This window comes from Lepidochelys kempii, chromosome 1 (assembly GCF_965140285.1).
Source record: "Lepidochelys kempii isolate rLepKem1 chromosome 1, rLepKem1.hap1, whole genome shotgun sequence".
In the NCBI taxonomy this organism is placed as follows: Eukaryota; Metazoa; Chordata; order Testudines; family Cheloniidae; genus Lepidochelys; species Lepidochelys kempii.
This window is the reverse complement of record NC_136380.1, coordinates 276,630,750-276,655,347: the sequence shown is the minus strand read 5'-3', so window position 1 is coordinate 276,655,347 and position 24,598 is coordinate 276,630,750. Positions and strand designations below refer to the sequence as shown.

At 43.1% G+C, this 24,598-nt stretch overlaps 1 protein-coding gene across 3 annotated transcripts in view; it reads right to left on the bottom strand.

The window, feature by feature from the left end:
* The window catches only part of SLC6A15 (solute carrier family 6 member 15), a 58,585-nt gene that overhangs the window by 23,578 nt on the left and 10,409 nt on the right, over positions 1 to 24,598 (bottom strand). For all 3 annotated transcript variants that reach the window (XM_073327615.2, XM_073327614.2, XM_073327616.2), the window contains 2 exons: positions 8,393 to 8,882; positions 101 to 258 (listed from right to left, as the gene is read on the bottom strand). In XM_073327615.2, coding sequence (XP_073183716.1) covers positions 101 to 258; positions 8,393 to 8,681 — 447 coding nt within the window. In that variant the 5' untranslated portion in view covers positions 8,682 to 8,882. The remainder of the gene's footprint in view (positions 1 to 100; positions 259 to 8,392; positions 8,883 to 24,598) is intronic.

The following is a 24,598-nucleotide window of genomic DNA, read 5'->3' as shown; positions in this document are numbered from 1 at the left end:
ACAAAAATTATTAACCTTTGGTTAAAACTGAGCAGAAAGTCCCAATGTATTTCATTGTGATGCTCTGGAGAACATCAAACTATGTAAATTACAAACTTACCACACAGCTTGCAAATCCAATTCCACCGAGCGTGGGGCTGATGTAATTCCATACGCCAATGCTTCCTCGTCGGATTCTCTGGCCCACAGAAAGCTCCAGGAAAAAAAGTGGAATCCCTATTATCATCAGCAAAATTAAGTATGGCACAAGATATGCACCTATGAAAACAAGAGGACATCAATCATTATTAGGATGAGGAAGAGTCTTCTAAGTCAGGGGCTGGTGTAAATTTCTGAAAGGAGAACAAATAATAGATGACACAAATGGCTGAAGTGTTTGAAGTGTGTGTGTGGTTTTTTTTCCTTCAGGCTCCATTGAAAAGATTAATTGTGACTAGATGCTTAACACAATATTAACAAGTGAGAAAGATTACAGACCAGAATAGGGTAAGAACAGGTTAAAGAACATTTAAATAAGTTAGATATCTTCAAGTCAGCAGGGCCAGATGAAACTTACCCAAGACCACTTAAGGAACTAGCTGAACCAAGGTGAACTATTAGCGATTATCTCAGAGAACTTTTAGAGGACTGATGAGGTCCTGGAGAAGAGCACACACTAGTACCTGTCTTTAAAAAGGTCCTGAGGAATTATAGAGCAGTCATCCTAACCTTCATACCCAAAAAGATACCAGAACAAATTATTAAATAATACATTAGTAAGCAGCTAGAGGGCAATAAGGTGATAAGGAATAGCCACCATGGACTACCAAGTATAAATCATTCTAAACTACTCTAATTTTCTTATTTTTATTTGAGAGGATACATGGCCTAATGGATGGGGGAAGCAGTAGATATGATATATCTGGACTTTAGTGAGGCTTTTGACACAGTTCCACATGACAGTCTCATAAGCAAATGAGGGAAATGTGGTCTAGATGAAATTATTATACAGTGGGTGCCCAACAGGTTGAAAAAACATACTCAAAGAATAGTTATCTGTAGTTCACTGTCAAATTGGGAAGACATATCAAGTGGGGTCTCACAGCAGTCACTCCTGGGTCTGGTACTATTAAACATTGTCATTAATTTCACTGAATGTAGAGAGTACACTTGAAAAATGTACAGACAACACCAAGCTTAGAGAGGTTGCAAGCACTTTGGAAGGTCAGACTGGAATTTTAATTTATCTTGATTACATTGGAGAATTGGTCAGAAATGAAAAAGATGAAATTCAATATAGACAAGGGCAAAGCACTGCAGTTAGAAAGGAAAAATCAAATGCACAAAAGCAAAATGGAAAATAAATGGCGAGGCAGTAGTACTGCAGAAAAAAGAGGTGGGGGTTATAGCAGATCACAAACTGAATATGGGCCAAGAATGTGATGCTGCTGCAAAAAAAGCAAATATCATTCTGGGGTGTATAAACAGTTGTGTCATATCTAGAGCAAGGGAGACAACTGTCTCGCTCTAGTTGGCACTGGTGCAGACTCAGCTGGAGTACTGAGTCCAGTTTTGGACACCACACTTGTTGTGGAAGTTGTGGAAAAAAGGGAGAGTCCAAAGGAGCACAACAAAAATAAGAGGTTTAGAAAACATCACCTGCAAAGGAAGATTGAAAGAATTGGCCATGTTTATTCTTGACAAGAAAAACTGAGGGGGGCAGGGGGTTTGGTCATGATAGCAAATATGTAATTTTCAAATATGTAACAGATTGTTGTGATTAATTGTTCTCCATGTCCACCAACGGTAGAACAAGAAGTAATAGGGTTAATTTGAAGCAAGGGAGATTTAGGTTAGATATTAGGAAATACTTTCTAACTATAAGGATAGTTAAGCACTGAAACAGGTTATCTAGGAGGTTACAGAATCCCTGTCACTGAGCATTTTAAGAACAGGTTAGACAAACAGCTATCAGAAATAGTCTAGGCATACTAATCATGTCTCAGCATCTGGGGATAGACAAGATGATCGCTCAGTGATCCTTTCAGCCCCATAGTTCTATGATCTCATGTTTACAAAGCACTTTCTGTTAAGTAAGTGTATATCATTTCGAGACAAACCTTCCCAAGGAGGGAGCCTCTCTGATCTGGCTACTTGATTGTGCTAGATTTTGTGTGCATATAATCACACTCATCAGAATAGCAGTGATATAATCACATGCTAAATCAACCTACCTTTCAGACACTGTGTGTGTTAACTGCCACCAGAGCAGCAAAAGTGCACATTTTTGACCTATAAAGGGATTGTGTGATGTTGCAAAAAACTTTCAGTGAGATTTAGGCTCCTAAGTACCTAAGTCACTTTTGAAAATGAGACTTAGCTGTCTACATTTCTTTGGCCTTGTAATGGTGAGTGGAGCAGTGCTTAAATACCTTTAAAAACTGGACTTAACTGACTAATGTTACCCAGGATGTCTGTACTAGAGCAAGAACTGAACCCATGTCTTCAACATCTCAACCTACAAGCTTAACCAAAAGGGTCTAAAGTTAAGCACATACTTAACTCCTGTGCAGAACTGGGGCCCTCTTGTACACCAGTTGTAGGTTGCAAGGTTTATCAATTAAACCAATGGGCCAAATTTACCCTTGCATAATTCTGCATTGTCTTATACCCTGTGCAACTCTGTTATTTTCAGTGCACAGGTGTAGGTCAGCAGCAGGGTGTCCAGATGTCCCGATTTTAGAGGAACAGTCCCTGATATTCAGGGCTTTCTCTTATATAGGTGCCTATTCCCCCTACCCCATCTTAATTTTTCACATTTACTATCTGATCAACCTAGTCAGCATAGAATCAGAACAAATATGTTTTGTTTCAGCTTCTTGCAGTGTCATCCTCACACTGTCACAAATGGGAATTATATGAAAGCATTCTTTCCAATGCATAAAAACTTGGCACATGGGTGTTCTAGTGTACATGACAAATTGGGATGATTCCTATTCAATTTGGGCAACATTTGGCCATATTTCCTAACAGCATCCTAAATTAGCAGAGTACACAGGTAAAAGTGGCTCAACATGCCAACTATCAAGATAACCCTTTTGAGTGTCACAGCTTGGTATGATTTCTGTATTTTCATGCCACAGTTCTGTTCTAAATCTTAAAAATATTTTTCCTTTTGAAGGTGCAAGTTGTAACATTAAAATATGTGTTAATATAGCTTTATAGTTCAGATCTGTATATAAAATAATTTGTCCTCTAATAAAATTATCTATTGTAATATGATGTTACTGTCATATTTTCTGACCTGACATCCCAAACTGTCAATTTCAGAATGCTTGGATTAAAGCTGTGCATGACTCAGCACATTAGACAAAGCTGTGAACTGCAATATAAATAATGTGTGATTAAATAAAATGTATCACAATCAAATATGTGCCTGGAAATAATCAACTCCAAAAGAGCTCCAGGTAGAAAAATACTGTTGACAATATTTAACAGTTTCCTAGATCTGTATTTTGTGGAGTTCCTAATGTGAATATATGACCCAGCATGTCTGCCTTGTGGGCCAGTATTGCAAATCTTGGTTAGACATCATTTACACCAGTGGTTCTCAAAGCCGGTCCACCCCTTGTTCAGGGAAAGCCCCTGGCACGCCGGACCAGTTTGTTTACCTGCTGCGTCCGCAGGTATGGCCGATCGCGGCTCCCACTGGCCACAGTTCACTGCTCCAGGCCCATGGGCGCTGCGGGAAGCGGCGCGGGCCAAGGGACGTGCTGGCCGCCCTTCCCGCAGTCTCCTTTGGCCTGGAGCGGCGAACCACGGCCAATGGGAGCCGCGATCGGCCGAACCTGCGGACGCGGCAGGTAAACAAACTGGTCTGGCATGCCAGGGGCTTTCCCTGAACAAGCGGTGGACCGGCTTTGAGAACCACTGATTTACAGAGCCATGCTGTATGTAAGTGTGATGCATGGCTAGAAAGGGTTAAACAGCCTGCAAAATAAATAATCCTCAAAATACAAGTGGGGAGATAATGTTTGTGGTTTTGTGTATTTACATATGTATGAGTAGGGTCAATGATGTAATCAACAGTCCCTGTCTATGCTGTATTCTGATAATTCAGAGGTCAAAAGAACATCCTATCATTTAAATGAATTGTAAACACAGGATATCTCAGTATTCATCTCTCTTTGAAATGTACTGTGAATGGTGGAGGAACAAACAAATGGCCTTATGTTAATTTGTATAGCTAAGTACCAGTGTTGGACCTCCTTCAAAGTCACTCTAATTACCTGTTGTTCCCTGAGGAACTCCAACTTGTCAAAAGACATGAAATTGTATAAAAGATCCTTGGATCCTGATTCTGTCATCTCAGATCTGCTTAGGCTTCATCAAGGGAAGTTTGAGTCCCAAGACTGAGGTCCCAGTTATGCTGGTACGCCCTGAATATGAGATTTGGACATTGAACTATAACCTATGAACTATTTCTGAAAGAACTCTTTGCAACTACAAAGCTCACCATCTCTGCTACGAATCTGAACCTCAATGAATTGAACTCTAACTCTGTATGTACACTGATCATTTAACCATACTCTCTCTTTTGTTTTATAATAAATTTTACTTTAGTTAATAAGAATTGGCTGTAGCGTTTACTTGGGTAAGATCTGACACATTCATTAACCTGGGAGGTAATGTGTCCAATCCTTTGGGATTGGTAGAACCTTTTATTTTATATGATGAAATAAGATTAACAGAAATTTTCATCATATCTGACGTGGGTACCTGAATGGAGCCCTGAGGCTGGATCACTTTAAGGGAACTGTGTTGTTTGGACTTCTGAGTAACCAGTAAGGTAATAAAGAAGCTGTTTTATGCTGTCTTGGTAAATCTATGTATTGGAATATCCACCAGCTTTATGGGGACTATCTCCTCCATTCTTTGCAGTTCACCCTAATTGAGTGACCACAGCTGGCTCCCCACTAGGGCCCCAGTCACAGTAAGTAAGGTGTCCTTAATTGACACTCTGACATTATTTTATCCGTGTAAACGTGATATCACTCCCCCCAACCAATTTCCATTTTCTTTCTTTCTTCAGACTATAATGAAAAACAAACATTAGAACTGTCTTGGTTAGTCTCTAAGGTGCCACAAGTACTCCTTTTCTTTTTGCGAATACAGACTAACACGGCTGTTACTCTGATACCAATCTGTGGATACCATGGTGTGCTTTGTATGTCAACAATATGTCCAGTACTAAATATGAATCAAAATACTGATAAGTTTCTGTGGAAGAGTGCAAGGAGGGAGCAAGCAAAAAAGGGTCTCAAATCCCAAGGTCAGAGAGAGAAAGCTATTAAACTAGGGAGTCAAAGTGAATAGGGAGATCTGGAACCAGAGAAAGGAAAAGGGTTTGGAGGCACCCACGTCCTATCGCCAGTCTAGTCACGTCCCATTAAGGAACTGGGATAAGACCAATATTTTCACTAGAGAAATTATCGGTAACCAATTCAGCCTCAAGTCTACAATTCTTTTCTATAGTTATTTGCATCTTTAAAGTCACAAGTATCAAAGATAAAAATGTTGAAGGTTAGCCCATCATAAAAGTTTACATGCTATTATTGATTTTAGAACACATTATATAGAAGGAAATATAGTAAATTTATTGTTGTAGTGGAAAGCTTTTTAGTCAATAAATATATTGTTTTTTGGTAGCTGGAAATTGATTGGTTTACTTCTAAAACTAACTCCTGGCCCATCCAACCCCCCACGTTCCTTGACACACCCCGCCCCGGGACCCCTGTCCCATTCACCCCCCTCCCCTGTCTGCCCACAGAACCGGGCAGAAGAGTCTCGTGGGCTGCCATAGTGGCTGCCCACCCCACTCTGCCCCTAGGAGCCAGAGGAACCTGCCAGGGGGCGAGGTGGGGAGTCCCGGCAGTGCTTACCTGGGGCGGCTCCCAGGGCTCCTAGGGGAGTGGTAGCATAGCTGCGGGGGAGCAGGGGGAACGGCCGCTCCCCCCACTGATCACTTGAAAAGTGGCGCCTTAGGCACCGACTCCATGGGTGCTCCGGGGCTGGAGCATCCACGGGGAAAATTTGGTGGGTGCAGAGCACCCACTGGCAGCTTCCCGCCCCGCCCTGCGCCCGGCCCCAGCTCACCTCCGCTCTGCCTCCTCCCCTGAATGCACCACCCCGCTCTGCTTCTCCGCCCCTCTCCCCCTCCCCCCCCGGTTTCCCGCGAATCAGCTGTTTGCACGGGAAACTTTGGAGTACTGAGAAGCAGGCGGCGGCTTCGTGCTCAGGCCAGAGAGGTGGAGGCGAGCTGGAGCGGGGAGCGGTTCCCCTGCGTGCCCCCCCCCCACCCGGGTTACCTGCTGTGGCACGGGCAGCCCCCCCTGCCCCAGCTCCCCTCCGCTCCGCCTCCTTGGGCCTGAGCGCAAAGCCACCGCTTGCTTCTCAGCCCTCCCAGGCTTCCCGCGCAAATAGCTGATTTGAGGGAAACCGGGAGGGGGCGGAGAAGCAGAGCGGGGCGGTGCATTCAGGGTAAGAGGCGGAGCGGAGGTGAGCTGGGGCCGGGTGCAGGGTGGGGTGGGGAGCTGCCAGTGGGTGATCTGCACCCACCAAATTTTCCCCGTGGATGCTTCAGCCCCGGAGCACCCACGGAGTCGGTGCCTAAGGAGCCACTTTTGGCCAGTTGTTATATTTAGAAGCCCTTTTAGTACCAGTTGTCCCTCTACACTTAGAATAGTAGATACCATGATACTGCGGTCACTTTGGAAGGACAAATATTGAGCTCTTAATGTCAGCCACTGTAGATTTATTTTCCCAGACCACAGAACAACCCTAGATTTGTATTGTTAATTAATTTAATTAAATATACATTATTTATTTTATTAATAAATTTGTGTTTCATCTGGATTAATTTGGCAAGCTCAAGCTGACACAGTACTTGTAAAGATGCCTGACCATGTCAAAACAATCTTTCCTTGGTCCAAGGAAAGCAGCTGATAGACTGGTGCTGCTGGTTCACAGAATTAAGAAATGAGTTTGCAAAATTCATAACTGATTAGCACTAACCAAAGCTTCACAAAATAACTATAAGTTTGATGAATGTGAATTAGTTTAATTTGTTTGTGTTAGCCAATAAGGATACATGATCAGCCCTACCCTACCCATATACTGCCTACAAAAGCCCTTAAACAGAAAGAATATATGGCTTTCAAGAACACTATATCCAATTTCCACTTTCTGGATCAGAACTTCCTATTTAGCACAGAGACAAGGAAATGAGTCAGATTCCACAGGGACCCAACAATGTAATGGTTCTAGCCCAGAATAAAGGTACAAATTAAAGTTAAACAAAGGGTGGAAGGGTTTGAAATGAATGAAAACTATGCAGCTATGGAATGTGGGCCATTGTGACCACAGGTTGGAATTCAAATAACTATTTTAGGCCTGATTCGGTAGCCTTTAATGGCATCTGTTTTCCCAGTCTGTACATTTTGAAGGATCTGGCCCTTAATGTCCACCATGAATAAAAGTTCTTGTTTGTTTTCAATTCTCTAGAACTGTCTCATTTTTTGTTCAGCAAATATGGACAGACTCTTTTTCAACTCAGCTGAGCATTCAGCTGTACCAGGGAGTGGATTAATAAGCTATTGTTGCATATCTTGAAGGAAGGCCCCAGCTCATGTATCTAAGACATGAATCAACAGACAAGTAATATGCAACTTGATGTGGTTTCCTTTTTATGTGAAAGGTATTAAGAAAAAGTGAAGCAAATTTATATCCTAGCATAATATGTTCTTCTAACATCTAGATTAGCTCCTTTTTGTCTCATATTATACACTGTATGATTAAAGTTATTCATTACCTATAGAACCACCATTGCATTCCCATAATATTTTGTTCTGGCAAAGACCAGTCATGATCAAACTATCTAGGAAGTAGTGATCTAATGAAAAAGGACTTGATGCTCAATTATGCTAAGTCCCCATTAAACTGCTTTAGTCCTTAAAGTGAGTGTACATTAAATTTATTTCCATTTTAATGCCCCTTTACAGTGTCTGAATGATGTAAAGAGGCCTAGTCTGACTAAGAATCAGGCCCTAACTATTTCACATACCATAATCTGCCCACAAAAATAACAAGTGAGAGGACCTTGCTTAGCAAATATTTAAGTTAATATAAAACAGTCACGTGAACAGGGAAATTCTACCACAAAACACAAGGCCAAAGAAGCTTATCAGGTTAATGTATTGCTTCCTTCAGCAGATCTGGCTCTCTAAAATAAAGATGGGGGTGCTTTCTTCTCATAAACACTTGCCAAAATTAAGATAAATTTGAGATCCTGGAGAAATGTATCGGGTTTTTACAATGAAATCAGCAAGGCAAGTTAGTAAACACTGACCCTTACCTCCACCATTTTTCTGACACAGGTATGGGAATCGCCACACATTTCCCAACCCTACAGAAAATCCAACTTGTGCCAGAATATACTGAAGTTTGCTGTTCCAAGCTGGTCTTTCATCTTCTATGTCTGACCCCTCTTCAACATCTACATCTTTATTTTCTTGATCATCAACCAGCAGTTCACTCTTCTTAAAGGCATCATCTGCAGAGTCTTCATTAGAGAGAAGATCCTTAACTGACTCAATGACTTCATCATCTATTTCTCTTTTTACCACCTTGCTGTTCTTAGGCATTTGCAATAAGGAAAAGGTGTAAGTGGGTCAGGTTCAGTTCAGGCAAGCTGACAGGCCTCAAAGAAAGCTTTCCTTTGGCTAAACCAAAAATGTTGGTAATTCACTGAACAGTTAGACTGAAGAGGATGTCAGATAAGTCCTTCATACAGAGTGTTCAGAGGAAAGAAGATTTCTGGTTCTAAATGTTTGAACTATATATATCTGTGAAATTAAAAAAAGAATACATTATTAAATTATACAAGAAAATGTAATTAGGAAAGTTATTTGCCCATTTATCTATTTCAGTTTATTTTCACATTAGGTTACAAGAAAACTTCTAACTCATCTTTTAGATGGTTGTTTTAATTTGCTTGTAGACTACATTGAAAGTCATATTCCTCTCCTTATAAATAAAATGTCAGAGAGACACCATCAATATGTGGAGGTCCAAATTCTGATTTACACTAAATTATGATAATCCACTTAACTCTACCTTTCAGATTTCAAGCATCTATTTAAAATATGCTTTACTCAACTGCTAAGAACTACTGTGTGTGCGATGAGTCTAGTGGCCTGCTAGGCAAGGCTGAGAGCTTCTTAATGAGGCTTTGATTCCCTAAGCCCTTTAGCACCCATCAACCCTTGAGATGATGGTGTAGAGAGGAGGGGTTTAGATTTATTAGGAACTGGGAAGACTTTTGGGAAAGGGGAGCCTATACAGGAAGGATGGGCTCCACCTAAACCAAAACAGAACCAGATTGCTGGCACTTAAAATTAAAAAGGTCGTTGAGCAGTTTTTAAACTAAGGACTGGGGGGAGAGCTGACAGGTGTGGAGGAGCACATGGTTCGGACAGCAACATCCCTTAGGGGAGGATCTATTAATGGAGATGCTGTATGTCCTAGTAAGGAGGAGAGGAAGAAAGATGATAAAATACAGGCAGGATCTGATGAAAAACAGATTTAAAAAGTCCCATTCAATTACATCATGGCAGACAGCTAAAAAGTGGCAAGTTTTTGAAGTGCTTATATACCAATGCTAGAAGTCTAAATAATAAGATGGGTAAACTAGAGTGCCTCATATTAAATGAGTATATTGATATAATAGGCATCACAGAAACTTGGTGGTATGAGGATAATCAATGGACACAGTGGCCATTCTTATGTTCTTAAGAAGTCTTTACAAACCAGCATGCCAACTGCTAATATTTTGATGTAGTCATACCTACATATATTGTACCATTGGGTACATGTGTAAAATAAAATTAAAAATCTCAGTTCAGAATTTCTATTTGACTTGTGGCTAAAAACTTGAAATTATTTTTTAATTTTTTTCTGGAATTTATTTATTAAGAATCTTTAAAAGGGGCAGCCTAAATGTTCGGAAATTTTTTCCTGAAACTCAGACGTCAGTAAGATTTTCAAATTTAATATACAGAGAAGTGCTGTTGCTTTAATAGTGTGGACAGCCTATATTGTGTGCATGACTATATAGCACGAGAAATGTAAGAGCCCCCAAACACATTTTCAAGCTAGGGCTTTCCATTTCTTAGGAGTGAGATGAAATGGTGCTTTAGATACAATTATTGTGGAAAAAGAGGATATCTGAACATAGGCTGAAATGTCTGACAACCTGTGTTTTTAAAAACCCTTCCCTTTTGAACATATATATATATATATATATATATATATATATATTAGCACAGACATAAAAAGTGTATATAATTATGCTTTCTTTTAACACAATACGTCATTTTAAAAGACACTTGGGCTTGCTTGCAACTGCTCATAAAGTATTGTAGATATATCTGAGTGGCTATCCGATTTCTGGGGAAGTGCTTTGGAAGGAATTTTTCATCCTCTCAGAGGGCGAAGTTCAGTCTACTGCAGAGGACTGGTATGAAGCCATCTGGACAATTTAAACCCCTGACAGAGGTCTTACAATTCAGGCTTACGTGATGTGGAGAGCTTAGTGCAGGCCCTCTGAAGTAAGTAAATGTACCCCAAATGCCTAATCTTGAAGTCCCAATTGATGTTTTATATGATGCATGAAAACTCCTCTAGCCTTTAGACTTCTAAGTTTCTGTAGCAGCATCTGGCCTCTAGTGGTAGGGCTACACAGTAGTGGTAGTGCTCTGCCAAACCCCTGGACAGTTTGAGATCTGCAGGGTGGTTTTAAGAATTTCAAACTAATTATAGAGGGGCAGATTATCTGTACAGAGGTCAGCAAGGCTATTTTCCAGGTCTTAATGCCAGATGACAGCCATGAAGGGAGTTATTTTGCCCCAGTCCTCATCCTGCAGCTAATCAAGGGGAGTGTTTGCAGAAACAGAGCTGGATTCACTGTCATTGTAAGTGCTATCATCTTGAGTGGGGAAACCTGCAAGATTAGAGGGAGATAATGCCATGGAAAGTGGTATGACCCAGGTTTCTCACCTCCTGCCCATCAGAAATTTCCCATCCCTCTTCATCCATGGAATCCAAAATGTAGGAGGGCTCCTGAATGCTTCAGGAGAGGAGGGATGAGCACATTAGCACATATCTCCACCACATCTTCCATGAGTCATGCCTGTTTGTGATTGTTACTTACACAGATTCCCTTCCTCTAATATGGTCATCCTGACTGGACAATTGGATCTTTTTTTTTAAGAACAAATTCCCATGTAGACAAAGAAAGTTTTTTTTCCAAATAACAACTAAATAATATTAGACGCAATACACTTATAACTGTACTTGCCATGTTAGTATAAAGGCAACACACAACACCATTCACTCTAACTGACAATGCATATAGGTTTGTGAATGCAAAAGGGTGGGCCAAGGGAAATAAATGCAGCAATAGAAATCCAGAGCTCACTTCAGCAGCTTTAGAAAATGCAGTTTCTCAGTGAAGCTAGGTCAATGTGTGCACTGCCTACTTTGCTACCTGAGATGAACCTACTGCTCTGAAACGGATGTTGACTCTTAAAGAGGTAAAACAAGAATGGGTCGTACAGATCTGTTTGTTACCATGGTACAAAGCAGCATTGCCAATGATGTGCACGTATCTATTTTTATCATAGATTATGTAATAAAGCCCATGCATTGGAAGAGAAATAAACAAAACCTATTTGTATGCTTGCCTTGATAGAAAAACATAAAATAAACACTTGTTAAGTAGAAAAAGGAAAAATCAAGAGTATCTGTTTTCAAGTCTCTAGAGGATACTGTAGACTATAAATTGGCCTCAGAAAGCCCTTTTAAATTAGCATTAATGACTACATTACTCTATATTCCAAGATTCACATCCTGACCAGACTCCCATGCACAAAAGTTTTCCACTCCTATTTTGGCTTCCCTAAAAGTGGCAGCAAGGTTGCTCCGCAGGCCTTCTGGGTCACATGCCCCAGAGGAACATTCTGAAGCAGGGTCTTGAAGATACCATTGGTGCATGTATGCCTCCAGGCCTGAAATTGGCTCCCATGCACAATCCACATTACCCCTTTAATTTCTACTTTGGCAGAATAATCTGCAAATGGGTGACAAAAGCTGTACATGGGGTGACTGCTGAGTAGAATGTTTTCCACACTTTAATACTGTTTGTGCAGCGTACTGTACATGTGCATCAGTTAGGGGGCATTCTGGCATGTGTTGAACTAGAAATGGGGCCTACAAAGGCACCAGTTCTGAAAAGTACTTAAGCACATAATGAACTAGCAGCAGAACACAGCAGAGATTGGTGGGAGAGTGGGGGCGTTATATAAAGGAAAAAGTGACGAGAAATAGTATCATACTTTTTGTTGTTTATCTCTGTATGTTTACCTTGCCTTTTAGGGAGAGGGTGTGTCTTCTATTCCAGCGGTTCTCAAACTTTAGCAACCCGAAGACCCCCATTTTGATTTTTAAAAATGTCACAGACTCCCAAGCATCCTGCTCAGCCCCAGGCCCTGCCTCCCACTCCACCCCACCCCTTCCCCAAGGCCCCACCCCCACCCCACTTCTTCCCATCCCTGATCCACCTCTCCCCCTCCTCTTCCGCACCCCTTTCCATTCCCTCCCACAAGCGCACCTCGTCCCCCCTCCTCCCCCTCCCTCCCAGTGCCTCCTGCATGCTGGGGAACAGCTGTTCAGCAAAGCAGGAGGCAATGGGAGGTAGGGGGAAGAGTTGATCAATGGGGCCGGCAGCACCCAAAAACTATTCCACTCCCTCCTCCAAGCACGTTCTGTCCCCACTCCTTCTCCTCCCTCCCAGCTGAACTGCTGTTTTCCAGCATGCAGAAGGTGCTTAGGAGGAAGGGGGAGGAGTTGATCAGCGGGGCCCGTGGGGCCCCTGGAGTACCCTCACAGACCCCCAGGTATCCACCGACCCCAGTTTGAGAAATGCTGTTCTATTCTATTGTGTGTACAGTGCCTAGCACAATGCGGTCCCAACCCTGACTGGAATCTTTAGGCGCTCTCAGCATATAAATAATAATATTTTAAATACATGAGTCATTCCATTGAAGTCACAACCGTAATCCTTAGAGACATAGGTGTTTCCACTGATTTTTCAGTAGTATACCCTTGAACTATATTTTAAGCTTCCAGAGAATGAAACAGACTTCTTAAACAAGACTTTCAAGATCTTCTGTACTTTCCACAGTATGCATCCGATGAAGTGAGCTGTAGCTCACGAAAGCTTATGCTCAAATAAATTGGTTAGTCTCTAAGGTGCCACAAGTACTCCTTTTCTTTTTGCGAATACAGACTAACACAGCTGTTACTCTGAAACCTGTCTGTCATAAATATAAAGGGAAGGGTAAACCCCTTTGAAATCCCTTCTGGCCAGGGGAAAGCTCCTCTCACATGTAAAGGGTTAAGAAGCTAAAGGTAACCTCGCTGGCACCTGACCAAAATGACCAATGAGGAGACAAGATACTTTCAAAAGCTGGGAGGAGGGAGAGAAACAAAGGGTCTGTGTGTCTGTCTATATGCTGGTTTCTGCCGGGGATAGACCAGGAATGGAGTCTTAGAACTTTTAGTAAGTAATCTAGCGAGGTATGTGTTAGATTATGATTTCTTTAAATGGCTGAGAAAAGAATTGTGCTGAATAGAATAACTATTTCTGTCTGTGTATCTTTTTTGTAACTTAAGGTTTTGCCTAGAGGGGTTCTCTATGTTTTTGAATCTAATTACCCTGTAAGATATCTACCATCCTGATTTTACAGGGGGGATTTCTTTATTTCTATTTACTTCTATTTTTATTAAAAGTCTTCTTGTAAGAAAACTGAATGCTTTTTCATTGTTCTCAGATCCAAGGGTTTGGGTCTGTGGTCACCTATGCAAATTGGTGAGGCTTTTTATCCAACATTTCCCAGGAAATGGGGGGGTGCAAGTGTTGGGAGGATTGTTCATTGTTCTTAAAATCCAAGGGTCTGGGTCTGGAGTCACCTAGGCAAAGTGGTGAGGCTTTTTACCAAACCTTGTCCAGGAAGTGGGGTGCAAGGTTTTGGGAAGTATTTTGGGGGGAAAGACGTGTCCAAACAGCTCTTCCCCAGTAACCAGTATTAGTTTGGTGGTGGTAGCGGCCAATCCAAGGACAAAGGGTGGAATATTTTGTACCTTGGGGAAGTTTTGACCTAAGCTGGTAAAGATAAGCTTGGAGGTTTTTCATGCAGGTCCCCACATCTGTACCCTAGAGTTCAGAGTGGGGGAGGAACCTTGACATGGTGGCATAGTGGTGGGATTAACCTGAAATCATTTTGAGATCCAGTTGAGATTTTTTGAACTAGAAATACAGATTTTAAAAGGAATTTTTTTTTCCTTTGGAAAGGAAGTCCAGAAAGCAGCTGAAACTGAAAGCAGCTTGTTTTTTCTCTGCTTTGTGGCCAAGCAGAGACAAAAGGGGATTATCTTTGTGAATTGCAGGTTTTCTTTGCCTGGAGGCAGGGTACTTAACTCCTGCAGGGAAATTCACAGTCTTCCAACCCAGAGTTTTTTTTTTTTTCCCTAAAAGTAAATAGGGGGTGTGTGTTCTACTCCTTTGCTTTTTCTTTGGGCTGGGTAAGCAGGTTTCCAAGTAGTTGGAGGTTTTTTGCTTTGATTTGGGCCCAGAGCAGAGACAAGGGAATTGTCTTTTTCAGTAGGCTGACAATCACTATCAGAGAATAGGTACTCTATTCCAGCACAGCAAAATTTTACAGCCAAGTTTTGTTTGTTTATTTCTAAACATCGGGTGTAAAGTTAGTTAAAAACAAAGAGGTTAGAATGACAAAATCCGCAGCTTGACTACAGCTGGAATTAGCCAAATTTCAGGCTGAGGAAAAACAAAGGGAACATGAAAGACAGATAGAACTCATGCGGCTGGAGAAGGAGGTTCAGGAGGCTGCCCACAAGAGGGAAATGGAGGCAAGGAAGCATGTGGAGGAGGAGAAGGAAAAAGAGAGGAAGCATGTGGAGGAGGTGGAGAGGATAAAGGCCCGGCAGAATACACCAACAAACCCTAGCAATCCTTCTCCAGGTACCACTTCCCATCCCAGAAAGTTCCCCACCTACAAGGCAGGTGATGATACTGAGGCCTTCTTAGAAAACTTCGAAAGGGCCTGCCTTGGGTACAGCATCTCTACTGACCAATACATGGTAGAGCTGAGGCCACAGCTCAGTGGACCCTTAGCTGAGGTGGCGGCTGAAATGCCTAGAGAACACATGAACGAGTATGAACTGTTTAAATCCAAGGCGAGAGTCAGAATGGGGATAACACCCAAGTATTCTCGTCGGAGGTTCAGAGCCCTAAGGTGGAAACCAGACGTGTCATTTACCCGACATGCCTACCACATTGTGAAACATTGGGATGGCTGGATATCAGGAGCAAGAGTTGAATCTCCAGTAGATGTGCCCTTCCTAATGCAAATGGAACAATTCTTAGAGGGTGTTCCTGAGGAAATAGAAAGATACATCCTAGATGGGAAGCCCAAAACTGTAATCGAGACAGGAGAGATTGGAGCCAGATGGGTGGAGGTGGCAGAGAAGAAGAAAACTGGTCGCAGTTGGAGCGGAGACCAGAAGGGACAACCCCAGACCCCACCCTATTACCGGGGGCCGCCCAAAGCCCCACCTACCTCCCAAAGAACCCTCCAGACCCCTTATCGTCCCACCACCCCGTTCTCCAGCAACCCTCCTCGCCCCAGTGACCCGTCAGCTGGACGATGTTTTAAATGTAACGAGCTGGGGCATGTAAAGGCCAACTGCCCCAAGAACCCCAACAGATTACAGTTCATTGCACCGGAATCACACCAGAGGTCCACAGGCCCAGATACCTCCCAGATACCCTTGGAGTGGAGGGAAACTGTGAGTGTGGGCGGGAAGAAGGTCACCGCGTGGAGGGACACCGGAGCACAAGTGTCAGCTATCCATGCTTCCTTAGTGGACCCCAATTTAATCAACCCAGAGATCCAAGTGACGATTCAACCCTTCAAGTCCAACTCTTTCAATTTGCCTACAGCCAAGTTGCCTGTCCAGTACAAGGGCTGGTCAGGAATGTGGACTTTTGCAGTCTATGATGATTATCCCATCCCCATGCTGTTGGGGGAAGACTTGGCCAATCATGTGAAGCAGGCCAAGAGGGTGGGAACGGTCACCCGCAGCCAGGCTAAACAAGCCGTGAAGCCTAGCTCTGTTCCGGAAACTTCTATCAGGACCCAGTCAGAGGTGATGGACCCGGACCCCAGGCCAATGTCTGCAACAGCAGTAGTGGATCCAGTCCCAGAGACCCAGATGGAACCAGTCCCAGAACCGGAACCAGCCGAACAACCAACACCAGACCCCGTGTCAGCACTGAATCCAGTACTTGCAACCTCAACACCAGAGGGCCCCACCAAACCTGAACTGGCAGCAGCCGATAACCCTACACAAGAGGCTCAGCCGGAGCCTGAATCCCAACATAGTGCACCAGCGGAGAGTGGTTCACAGTCAACAGAAACAGCTCCATCCCCTATATCGCTTCCAGAGGGACCAAGCGTAGGTCCACAATCCAATGAGGAACTGATGTCTCCAGCATCAAGGGAACAGTTCCAGACCGAACAGGAAGCAGATGAAAGCCTCCAGAGAGCTTGGACGGCGGCACGGAGCAACCCACCGCCTCTCAGCTCTTCTAATCGATCCAGGTTTGTTGTAGAAAGAGGACTTTTATACAAGGAAACTCTTTCTGGTGGACACCAGAAAGACTGGCATCCTCAGAGACAGTTGGTAGTTCCAACTAAATACCGGGCCAAGCTCTTGAGCTTAGCCCACGATCACCCTAGTGGCCATGCTGGGGTGAACAGGACCAAAGACCGTTTGGGGGGGTCATTCCACTGGGAGGGAATGGGCAAGGATGTTTCTACCTATGTCCAGTCTTGTGAGGTGTGCCAAAGAGTGGGAAAACCCCAAGACCAGGTCAAAGCCCCTCTCCAGCCACTCCCCATCATTGAAGTTCCATTTCAGCGAGTAGCTGTGGATATTCTGGGTCCTTTTCCGAAAAAGACAGCCAGAGGAAAGCAGTACATATTGACTTTCATGGATTTTGCCACCTGATGGCCAGAAGCAGTAGCTCTAAGCAACACCAGGGCTAAAAGTGTGTGCCAGGCACTAGCAGACATTTTTGCCAGGGTAGGTTGGCCCTCCGACATCCTCACAGATGTAGGGACTAATTTCCTGGCAGAAACTATGGAAAACCTTTGGGAAGCTCATGGGGTAAATCACTTGGTTGCCACTCCTTACCACCATCAAACAAATGGCATGGTGGAGAAGTTTAATGGAACTTTGGGGGCCATGATACGTAAATTCGTAAATGAGCACTCCAATGATTGGGACCTAGTGTTGCAGCAGTTGCTTTTTGCCTACAGAGCTGTACCACACCCCAGTTTAGGGTTTTCCCCATTTGAACTTGTATATGGCCGTGAGGTTAAGGGGCCATTGCAGTTGGTGAAGCAGCAATGGGAGGGATTTACACCTTCTCCAGGAACTAACATTCTGGACTTTGTAACCAACCTACAAAACACCCTCCAAACCTCTTTAGCCCTTGCTAGAGAAAACTTACAGGATGCTCAACAAGAGCAAAAAGCCTGGTATGATAAACATGGCAGAGAGCGTTCCTTCAAAGTAGGGGACCAGGTCATGGCCTTAAAGGCGCTCCAGGCCCATAAAATGGAAGCATCGTGGGAAGGGCCATTCACGGTCCAGGAGCGCCTGGGAGCTGTTAATTATCTCATATCATTCCCCACCTCCAACCGAAAGCCTAAGGTGTACCATATTAATTCTCTAAAGCCCTTTTATTCCAGAGAATTAAAGGTTTGTCAGTTTACAGCCCAGGGAGGAGACAACGCTGAGTGACCCGAAGGTGTCTACTATGAAGGGAAATGTGGTGGTGGTGTGGAAGAGGTGAACCTCTCCATGACCCTTGGGCGTATGCAGCGACAGCAGATCCAGGAGCTGTGCACTAGCTACGCGCCAACATTCTCAGCCACCCCAGGACTGACTGAACGGGCATACCACTCCATTGACACAGGTAATGCTCACCCAATTAGGGTCCAACCTTACCGGGTGTCTCCTCAAGCTAAAACTGCTATAGAACGGGAGATCCAGGATATGTTACAGATGGGTGTAATCCACCCCTCTGAAAGTGCATGGGCATCTCCAGTGGTTCTGGTTCCCAAACCAGATGGGGAAATACGTTTTTGCGTGGACTACCATAAGCTAAATGCTGTAACTCGCCCAGACAACTATCCAATGCCACGCACAGATGAACTATTAGAGAAACTGGGACGGGCCCAGTTCATCTCTACCTTGGACTTAACCAAGGGGTACTGGCAGGTACGGCTAGATGAATCTGCCAAGGAAAGGTCAGCCTTCACCACACATCTCGGGCTGTATGAATTTAATGTACTCCCTTTCGGGCTGCAAAATGCACCCGCCACCTTCCAAAGACTTGTAGATGGTCTCCTAGCGGGATTAGGAGAATATGCGTTCGCCTACCTTGACGATGTGGCCATATTTTCGGATTCCTGGGCAGACCACCTGGAACATCTACAAAAAGTCCTTGAGCGCATAAGGGAGGCAGGACTAACTGTTAAGGCTAAGAAGTGTCAAATAGGCCTAAACAGAGTGACTTACCTTGGACACCAGGTGGGTCAAGGAACTATCAGCCCCCTACAGGCCAAAGTGGATGCTATCCAAAAGTGGCCTGTCCCAAAGTCAAAGAAACAGGTTCAATCCTTCTTAGGCTTGGCCGGTTATTACAGATGATTTGTACCGCACTACAACCAAATCGCTGCCCCACTGACAGACCTAACCAAAAAGAAACAGCCAAATGCTGTTCAGTGGACCGAAAAGTGTCAGAAGGCCTTTAACAAGGTTAAAGCGACACTCATGTCTGACCCTGTACTAAGGGCCCCAGACTTTGACAAACCGTTCCTAGTAACCACAGATGCGTCCGAGCGTGGTGTGGGAGCAGTTTTAATGCAGAAAGGACCTGATCAAGAATTCCACCCTGTAGTGTTTCTCAGCAAAAAAACTGTCTGAGAGGGAAAGCAACTGGTCAGTCACTGAAAAAGAATGTTATGCCATTGTCTATGCTCTGGAAAAGCTACGCCAATATGTTTGGGGATGGCGTTTCCACCTGCAAACCGACCATGCTGCACTGAAGTGGCTTCACACCATCAAGGAAACTAACAAAAAACTTCTTCGGTGGAGTTTAGCTCTCCAAGATTTTGATTTCGACATCCAACACATCTCAGGAGCTTCCAACAAAGTGGCTGATGCACTCTCCCGTGAAAGTTTCCCAGAATCAACTGGTTAAAATCGTCCTTGAGATGTGGAAAATATTGTTAGTCTTTATGTACTTGGTAGTATATTTAGAGATGCATGTGTCTTATTAACTCTGTTTTTCCTAGAGCTCCAGGAAGAAATCCCAGCCAGTGTTTCACCCTAGCTGAGATTTGGGGGGCGTGTCATAAATATAAAGGGAAGGGTAAACCCCTTTGAAATCCCTTCTGGCCAGGGGAAAGCTCCTCTCACATGTAAAGGGTTAAGAAGCTAAAGGTAACCTCGCTGGCACCTGACCAAAATGACCAATGAGGAGACAAGATACTTTCAAAAGCTGGGAGGAGGGAGAGAAACAAAGGGTCTGTGTGTCTGTCTATATGCTGGTTTCTGCTGGGGATAGACCAGGAATGGAGTCTTAGAACTTTTAGTAAGTAATCTAGCTAGGTATGTGTTAGATTATGATTTCTTTAAATGGCTGAGAAAAGAATTGTGCTGAATAGAATAACTATTTCTGTCTGTGTATCTTTTTTGTAACTTAAGGTTTTGCCTAGAGGGGTTCTCTATGTTTTTGAATCTAATTACCCTGTAAGATATCTACCATCCTGATTTTACAGGGGGGATTTCTTTATTTCTATTTACTTCTATTTTTATTAAAAGTCTTCTTGTAAGAAAACTGAATGCTTTTTCATTGTTCTCAGATCCAAGGGTTTGGGTCTGTGGTCACCTATGCAAATTGGTGAGGCTTTTTATCCAACATTTCCCAGGAAAGGGGGGTGCAAGTGTTGGGAGGATTGTTCATTGTTCTTAAGATCCAAGGGTCTGAGTCTGTAGTCACCTAGGCAAATTGGTGAGGCTTTTTACCAAACCTTGTCCAGGAAGTGGGGTGCAAGGTTTTGGGAAGTATTTTGGGGGGAAAGACGCGTCCAAACAGCTCTTCCCCAGTAACCAGTATTAGTTTGGTGGTGGTAGCGGCCAATCCAAGGACAAAGGGTGGAATATTTTGTACCTTGGGGAAGTTTTGACCTAAGCTGGTAAAGATAAGTTTAGGAGGTTTTTCATGCAGGTCCCCACATCTGTACCCTAGAGTTCAGAGTGGGGGAGGAACCTTGACACCGTCAATTTTAAAATGTAACCTATAAGAGTAATTTCTTCTTGCAAGAAATGTGAATGATGGAACAAGCAATCTTTCCCAAAGACTAAAAAACTAGAATAGAATTATTTTCAAAAACCTCTGGTAACTGAATGGAAGGGAAATTAAAACATTAAAAAAACAGTGCTAAGTATAATCGGTCCATCTAGTCCATTTCACTACTTCACTGAATGACCAACATGTCATATTCAAATTGTTGTGAATTCTCAGATGCTTGTAACTTCTACAGGTTCCCAGATCAGATTCTCTTTACCCCCTAAGCCTTTGGGGAAATTTTTGCCTAATATCTAACCTAAATCAATATCTTCTAAAATTGGATCATGACCACATGTTTAACTGTTATCTTGTAATGAAAGCAAAATAATTCCTAGTCTCACTATCTTGTCTCCATATAAATTAGCCTATAATTTAAATTAATCTCTCAAATACTTTTAAACTTAAGGAACAAATTTGTAGAGGAAGATTCATAAATGTTCATTTCTGAAGTATTTCTATGCACTGTTGGGGCATACAGGAATTATGACATGTCCTAGCTTCTGCTACTTCTTTTTTATTTTTATTATTATTATTTCTTGCTTTTCAGCTCTTATACATATAGTAATGGGAATGCTTTTTTCATATATGCTATGTTCACTCCAAGCTCAATATGATCAAATTGCCGGCCACTTTTGCCCTTATATAATTTCACGTTCACCCCATGTATCTCATTGTAAACTATGCATTATTTCTTCCCTTTATAAAACAACCTGAATTGCTGCCTCATTTCTTCAGCACCTTATTGTCCACTTAAGCAAACGGACAGAGCATTATATGCGACATAACTAATTTTCTAAAGAAAAATCAGATTACCCCAATGATTTATGTGATTTATTCCAGAATGGGTCATTTAGGAGAGAACATATGCCAAGAATGTTACCTGTCACAATAGGGCAAATATTATGGTAAATCATGTCCTGGACCCTGTGTCAAGTTAGATGTTCTTTCACCAAGCAGTTAGGTTCCCAACAAAAACAGTGAAAGTTTCAGCATAATGCGATATGTATTATAGCACGTCCATAAAGCAAAAGGCATATGACAACCAGCAATAACATGCCACAACAAAAAAGGTGGGGTGTCTTTTCTCTTTACTTATCTGAGACAATAGGCATTTGTAATGAAATCCTATCACCCCTTCACATTTTGTATGAGCCATTTCCATTCTGTTCTGTCTGTTTTAAATCAAAATGTGGGGGTCTTTGGTTTGCTAAAGTTTGAGAACCGCTGGAATAGAAGACAGACCTTGTCCCTAAAATAATAAAATAAAACAAAGAGTACTTTAAACCAGTGATTTTTCATAAGGCTGAATACAAAGAACCTCTGTGTTGTACTAAATGTTGGGCTTTATTACCTGGAGTCATGGATGTAGCCAAAACTACTAAGCACTCTAACATGACTTTTACTAGATTCTAAGGCCAGAAGGGAACATTGTGATCATCTAATCTGACCTCCTGTGTAACGCAGGCCTTCTGTTTACTTGGAGTGGGTTGGTTACTGATGAGGAGGTAGTGATATGGCAAAATACAAAACATGGCTCCTGATGGACAAACAGGGAACATAGTATTGCCCATTCCAACCGTAGGGTATTTTCCTTTAAGTTTCCTTGGAATGGTACTGTAATGCTGTGACTCTGCACCCCATATTCTTGACAGTAATATATTTATGATATGATTATAGCATAACTATGATGTATTTTATGCAAGATAGGGTCATGTGAGATATCTTTGGAAAGGTTATGATTTACTACTATGTTTATACTATTTGTATGCATGTGCCTTTTTTGTATCTGAAGTTAGGAATATTGTCTATTTATCTATTACAAATGTGTTTACACATGGGGAATGCCCACTAGGCAGAATGCACTCAGTCTAGATGGCTGGCTGGGAAGTTAATGAACCATTAAAAAGAACAATAGGCCTTAGGAAAAGCTTATCTCCCACCTTGGAACTTTCCTGAGGACATTGTAAACAGCCTCTGACTCATGGCTGCCAGGACCCTACAGGGACAGGAGACCAGGTCACCTGGTACTGGACTCCATCTTGGAATACCAATGATTTTCCACTGACTGGCAAGGGAAGGAAGTGTGGAGACAAAGGGTTCCCGCCATATGCAAAAGCTATTTAAGGGAGGGAAGTGAAATCATTGAGGGTCTTCACTGACTCCCCACATCAAAGAGACTCTTGGAAACACCTGAGGAACAAGGACTGAACTGGGAGGAAGTGCTGGACTTAGGCTAAAAGCAATTTTTGGCCTGTGAAAGTAACACCTGGGGCTTTTAAGCTGCAAGCAAGTGCAGCTAGCCCCTTAAGAATCTCTGCAGCCTGCTTGAATCAACATTTAGGGAGAGAATTTACTACTCATATCCAATTTCTTTAGTATATTAAGCTTAGGTTGTGTTTTTGTTTATTTGCTCTGTAATATGCTTTGATCTTATAATCACTTAAAATCTATCTTTTGTAGTTAATGAATTTATTTTATGTTTTAATCCAAACCAGTATGCGATTGACTAAAGTGTTTGGGGGAAAATCTCAGCTTGGTTACCACAAGTGTGCATGCTCCTCTTCACATTGATGGACCAGGTGTTAAACCCATATACTGGCCAGATTTGACCAGGGCAGAAAGGTACTGCTCTGGGGACCTAGGATGGGAGGCTGGTGGTTAAAGAGCCTGCTGTGACTGCAGCTGGGTGTGTCCCTATCTGTGTGAATGCTGGTGAAAGTGCAAGGTTACAGGTCTTTGCAACTTGTCACAGCAACACAGTGTGAGAGAGAGAGACCAGGCTGCTGAGTCAGAGGGCTCAGTGATATCCCAGTTCCAGGTGGCCCCCCAGGGTGAACCTGTCACAAGTGCCTAATCTAGAAATGGACTGTGTTTGCATTATATGTTGGAAATAAATCTCATAGGCTTATTTTTGGTTTATCTTCCAAGTAGTGAACTCCTGAGTTTGGCATTACTGCCAGATAATCTGCTGTTTAGCCACAGTAGGCCCATTCCTGGTTACCTTCTAAGAAGGCTGATAAAGTCATATAGTACTGACTGATAGGTAAATTTAGACCATGTCACTTATATGTTACCTAACATTAAGGAAAAAAAAAACAGTTCCCCAATAATAATACCATTACAAATGTAGTTAGGAGCTAATGACATTCCAACACAAGATACTATAATAGACCCAACATTTCCCTATAACCATTTTAAATCCTTCACCAAACTACATTGCTTTTGGGGTACAAGTCTCGCTTATGGACCCAAAAACATCTTTGCACTGAGACAAAATCCAGGGCCTATCAAATCTGTATCATAGGCACCAACTCCATGGATGCTCCATGGCTGGAGCACCCACACAGAAAAATTAAATTGTGCTCAGCACCCACCTGCAGCCAAGCTCCCCCTCTCCCCCCATGGCCCCCAGAGCCTCTCCCCTGCTGGCGGCCCCATTGATCCACTCCTCTTGCTCCCTCCCAGCACCTCCTGCCCTCCGCAAACAGCTGTTTCATGGTGTGCAGATCGGCTTCAGGAGGGAGGGGGAGGAGCAGGGATGGGGCATCCTTGGGGGAGGGGGTGGAAAGAGGTGGGGAAGGGGTGGATCGGGGCGGGAAGAGGACAAGGGCTTGGGGGAAGGGGTGGAGTCGGGGCAGGGGCTTGAGGGAAGGGGTGGAGTTGGGCAGGGCCTGGGGTGGAGGGGGGTTCGAGCACCCCCTGGGTAGAGGAGAAGTTGGGACCTATGAACTCTATTGCTATGTGGATAAGAAACCTGGACCCTCTCACAGGCAGACTTGGAGCAGCTAGAGGCATTACATATGCACTGTCAGCGCCAAATCCTCAGCATAAAGCAGTTTGACTCTGTGCTAAATGTCATAATCTCGCCAAGATTTGACCTTCCTTCAATAGTTCTTTATATTAAAAAGTGGTGTTGTATGCTTTTTGGCCATGTCAGCAGGAGAGACAAAAACATCCCAGGCTCTCATACTTTCCATTGAACCATGAAGGGAAGCA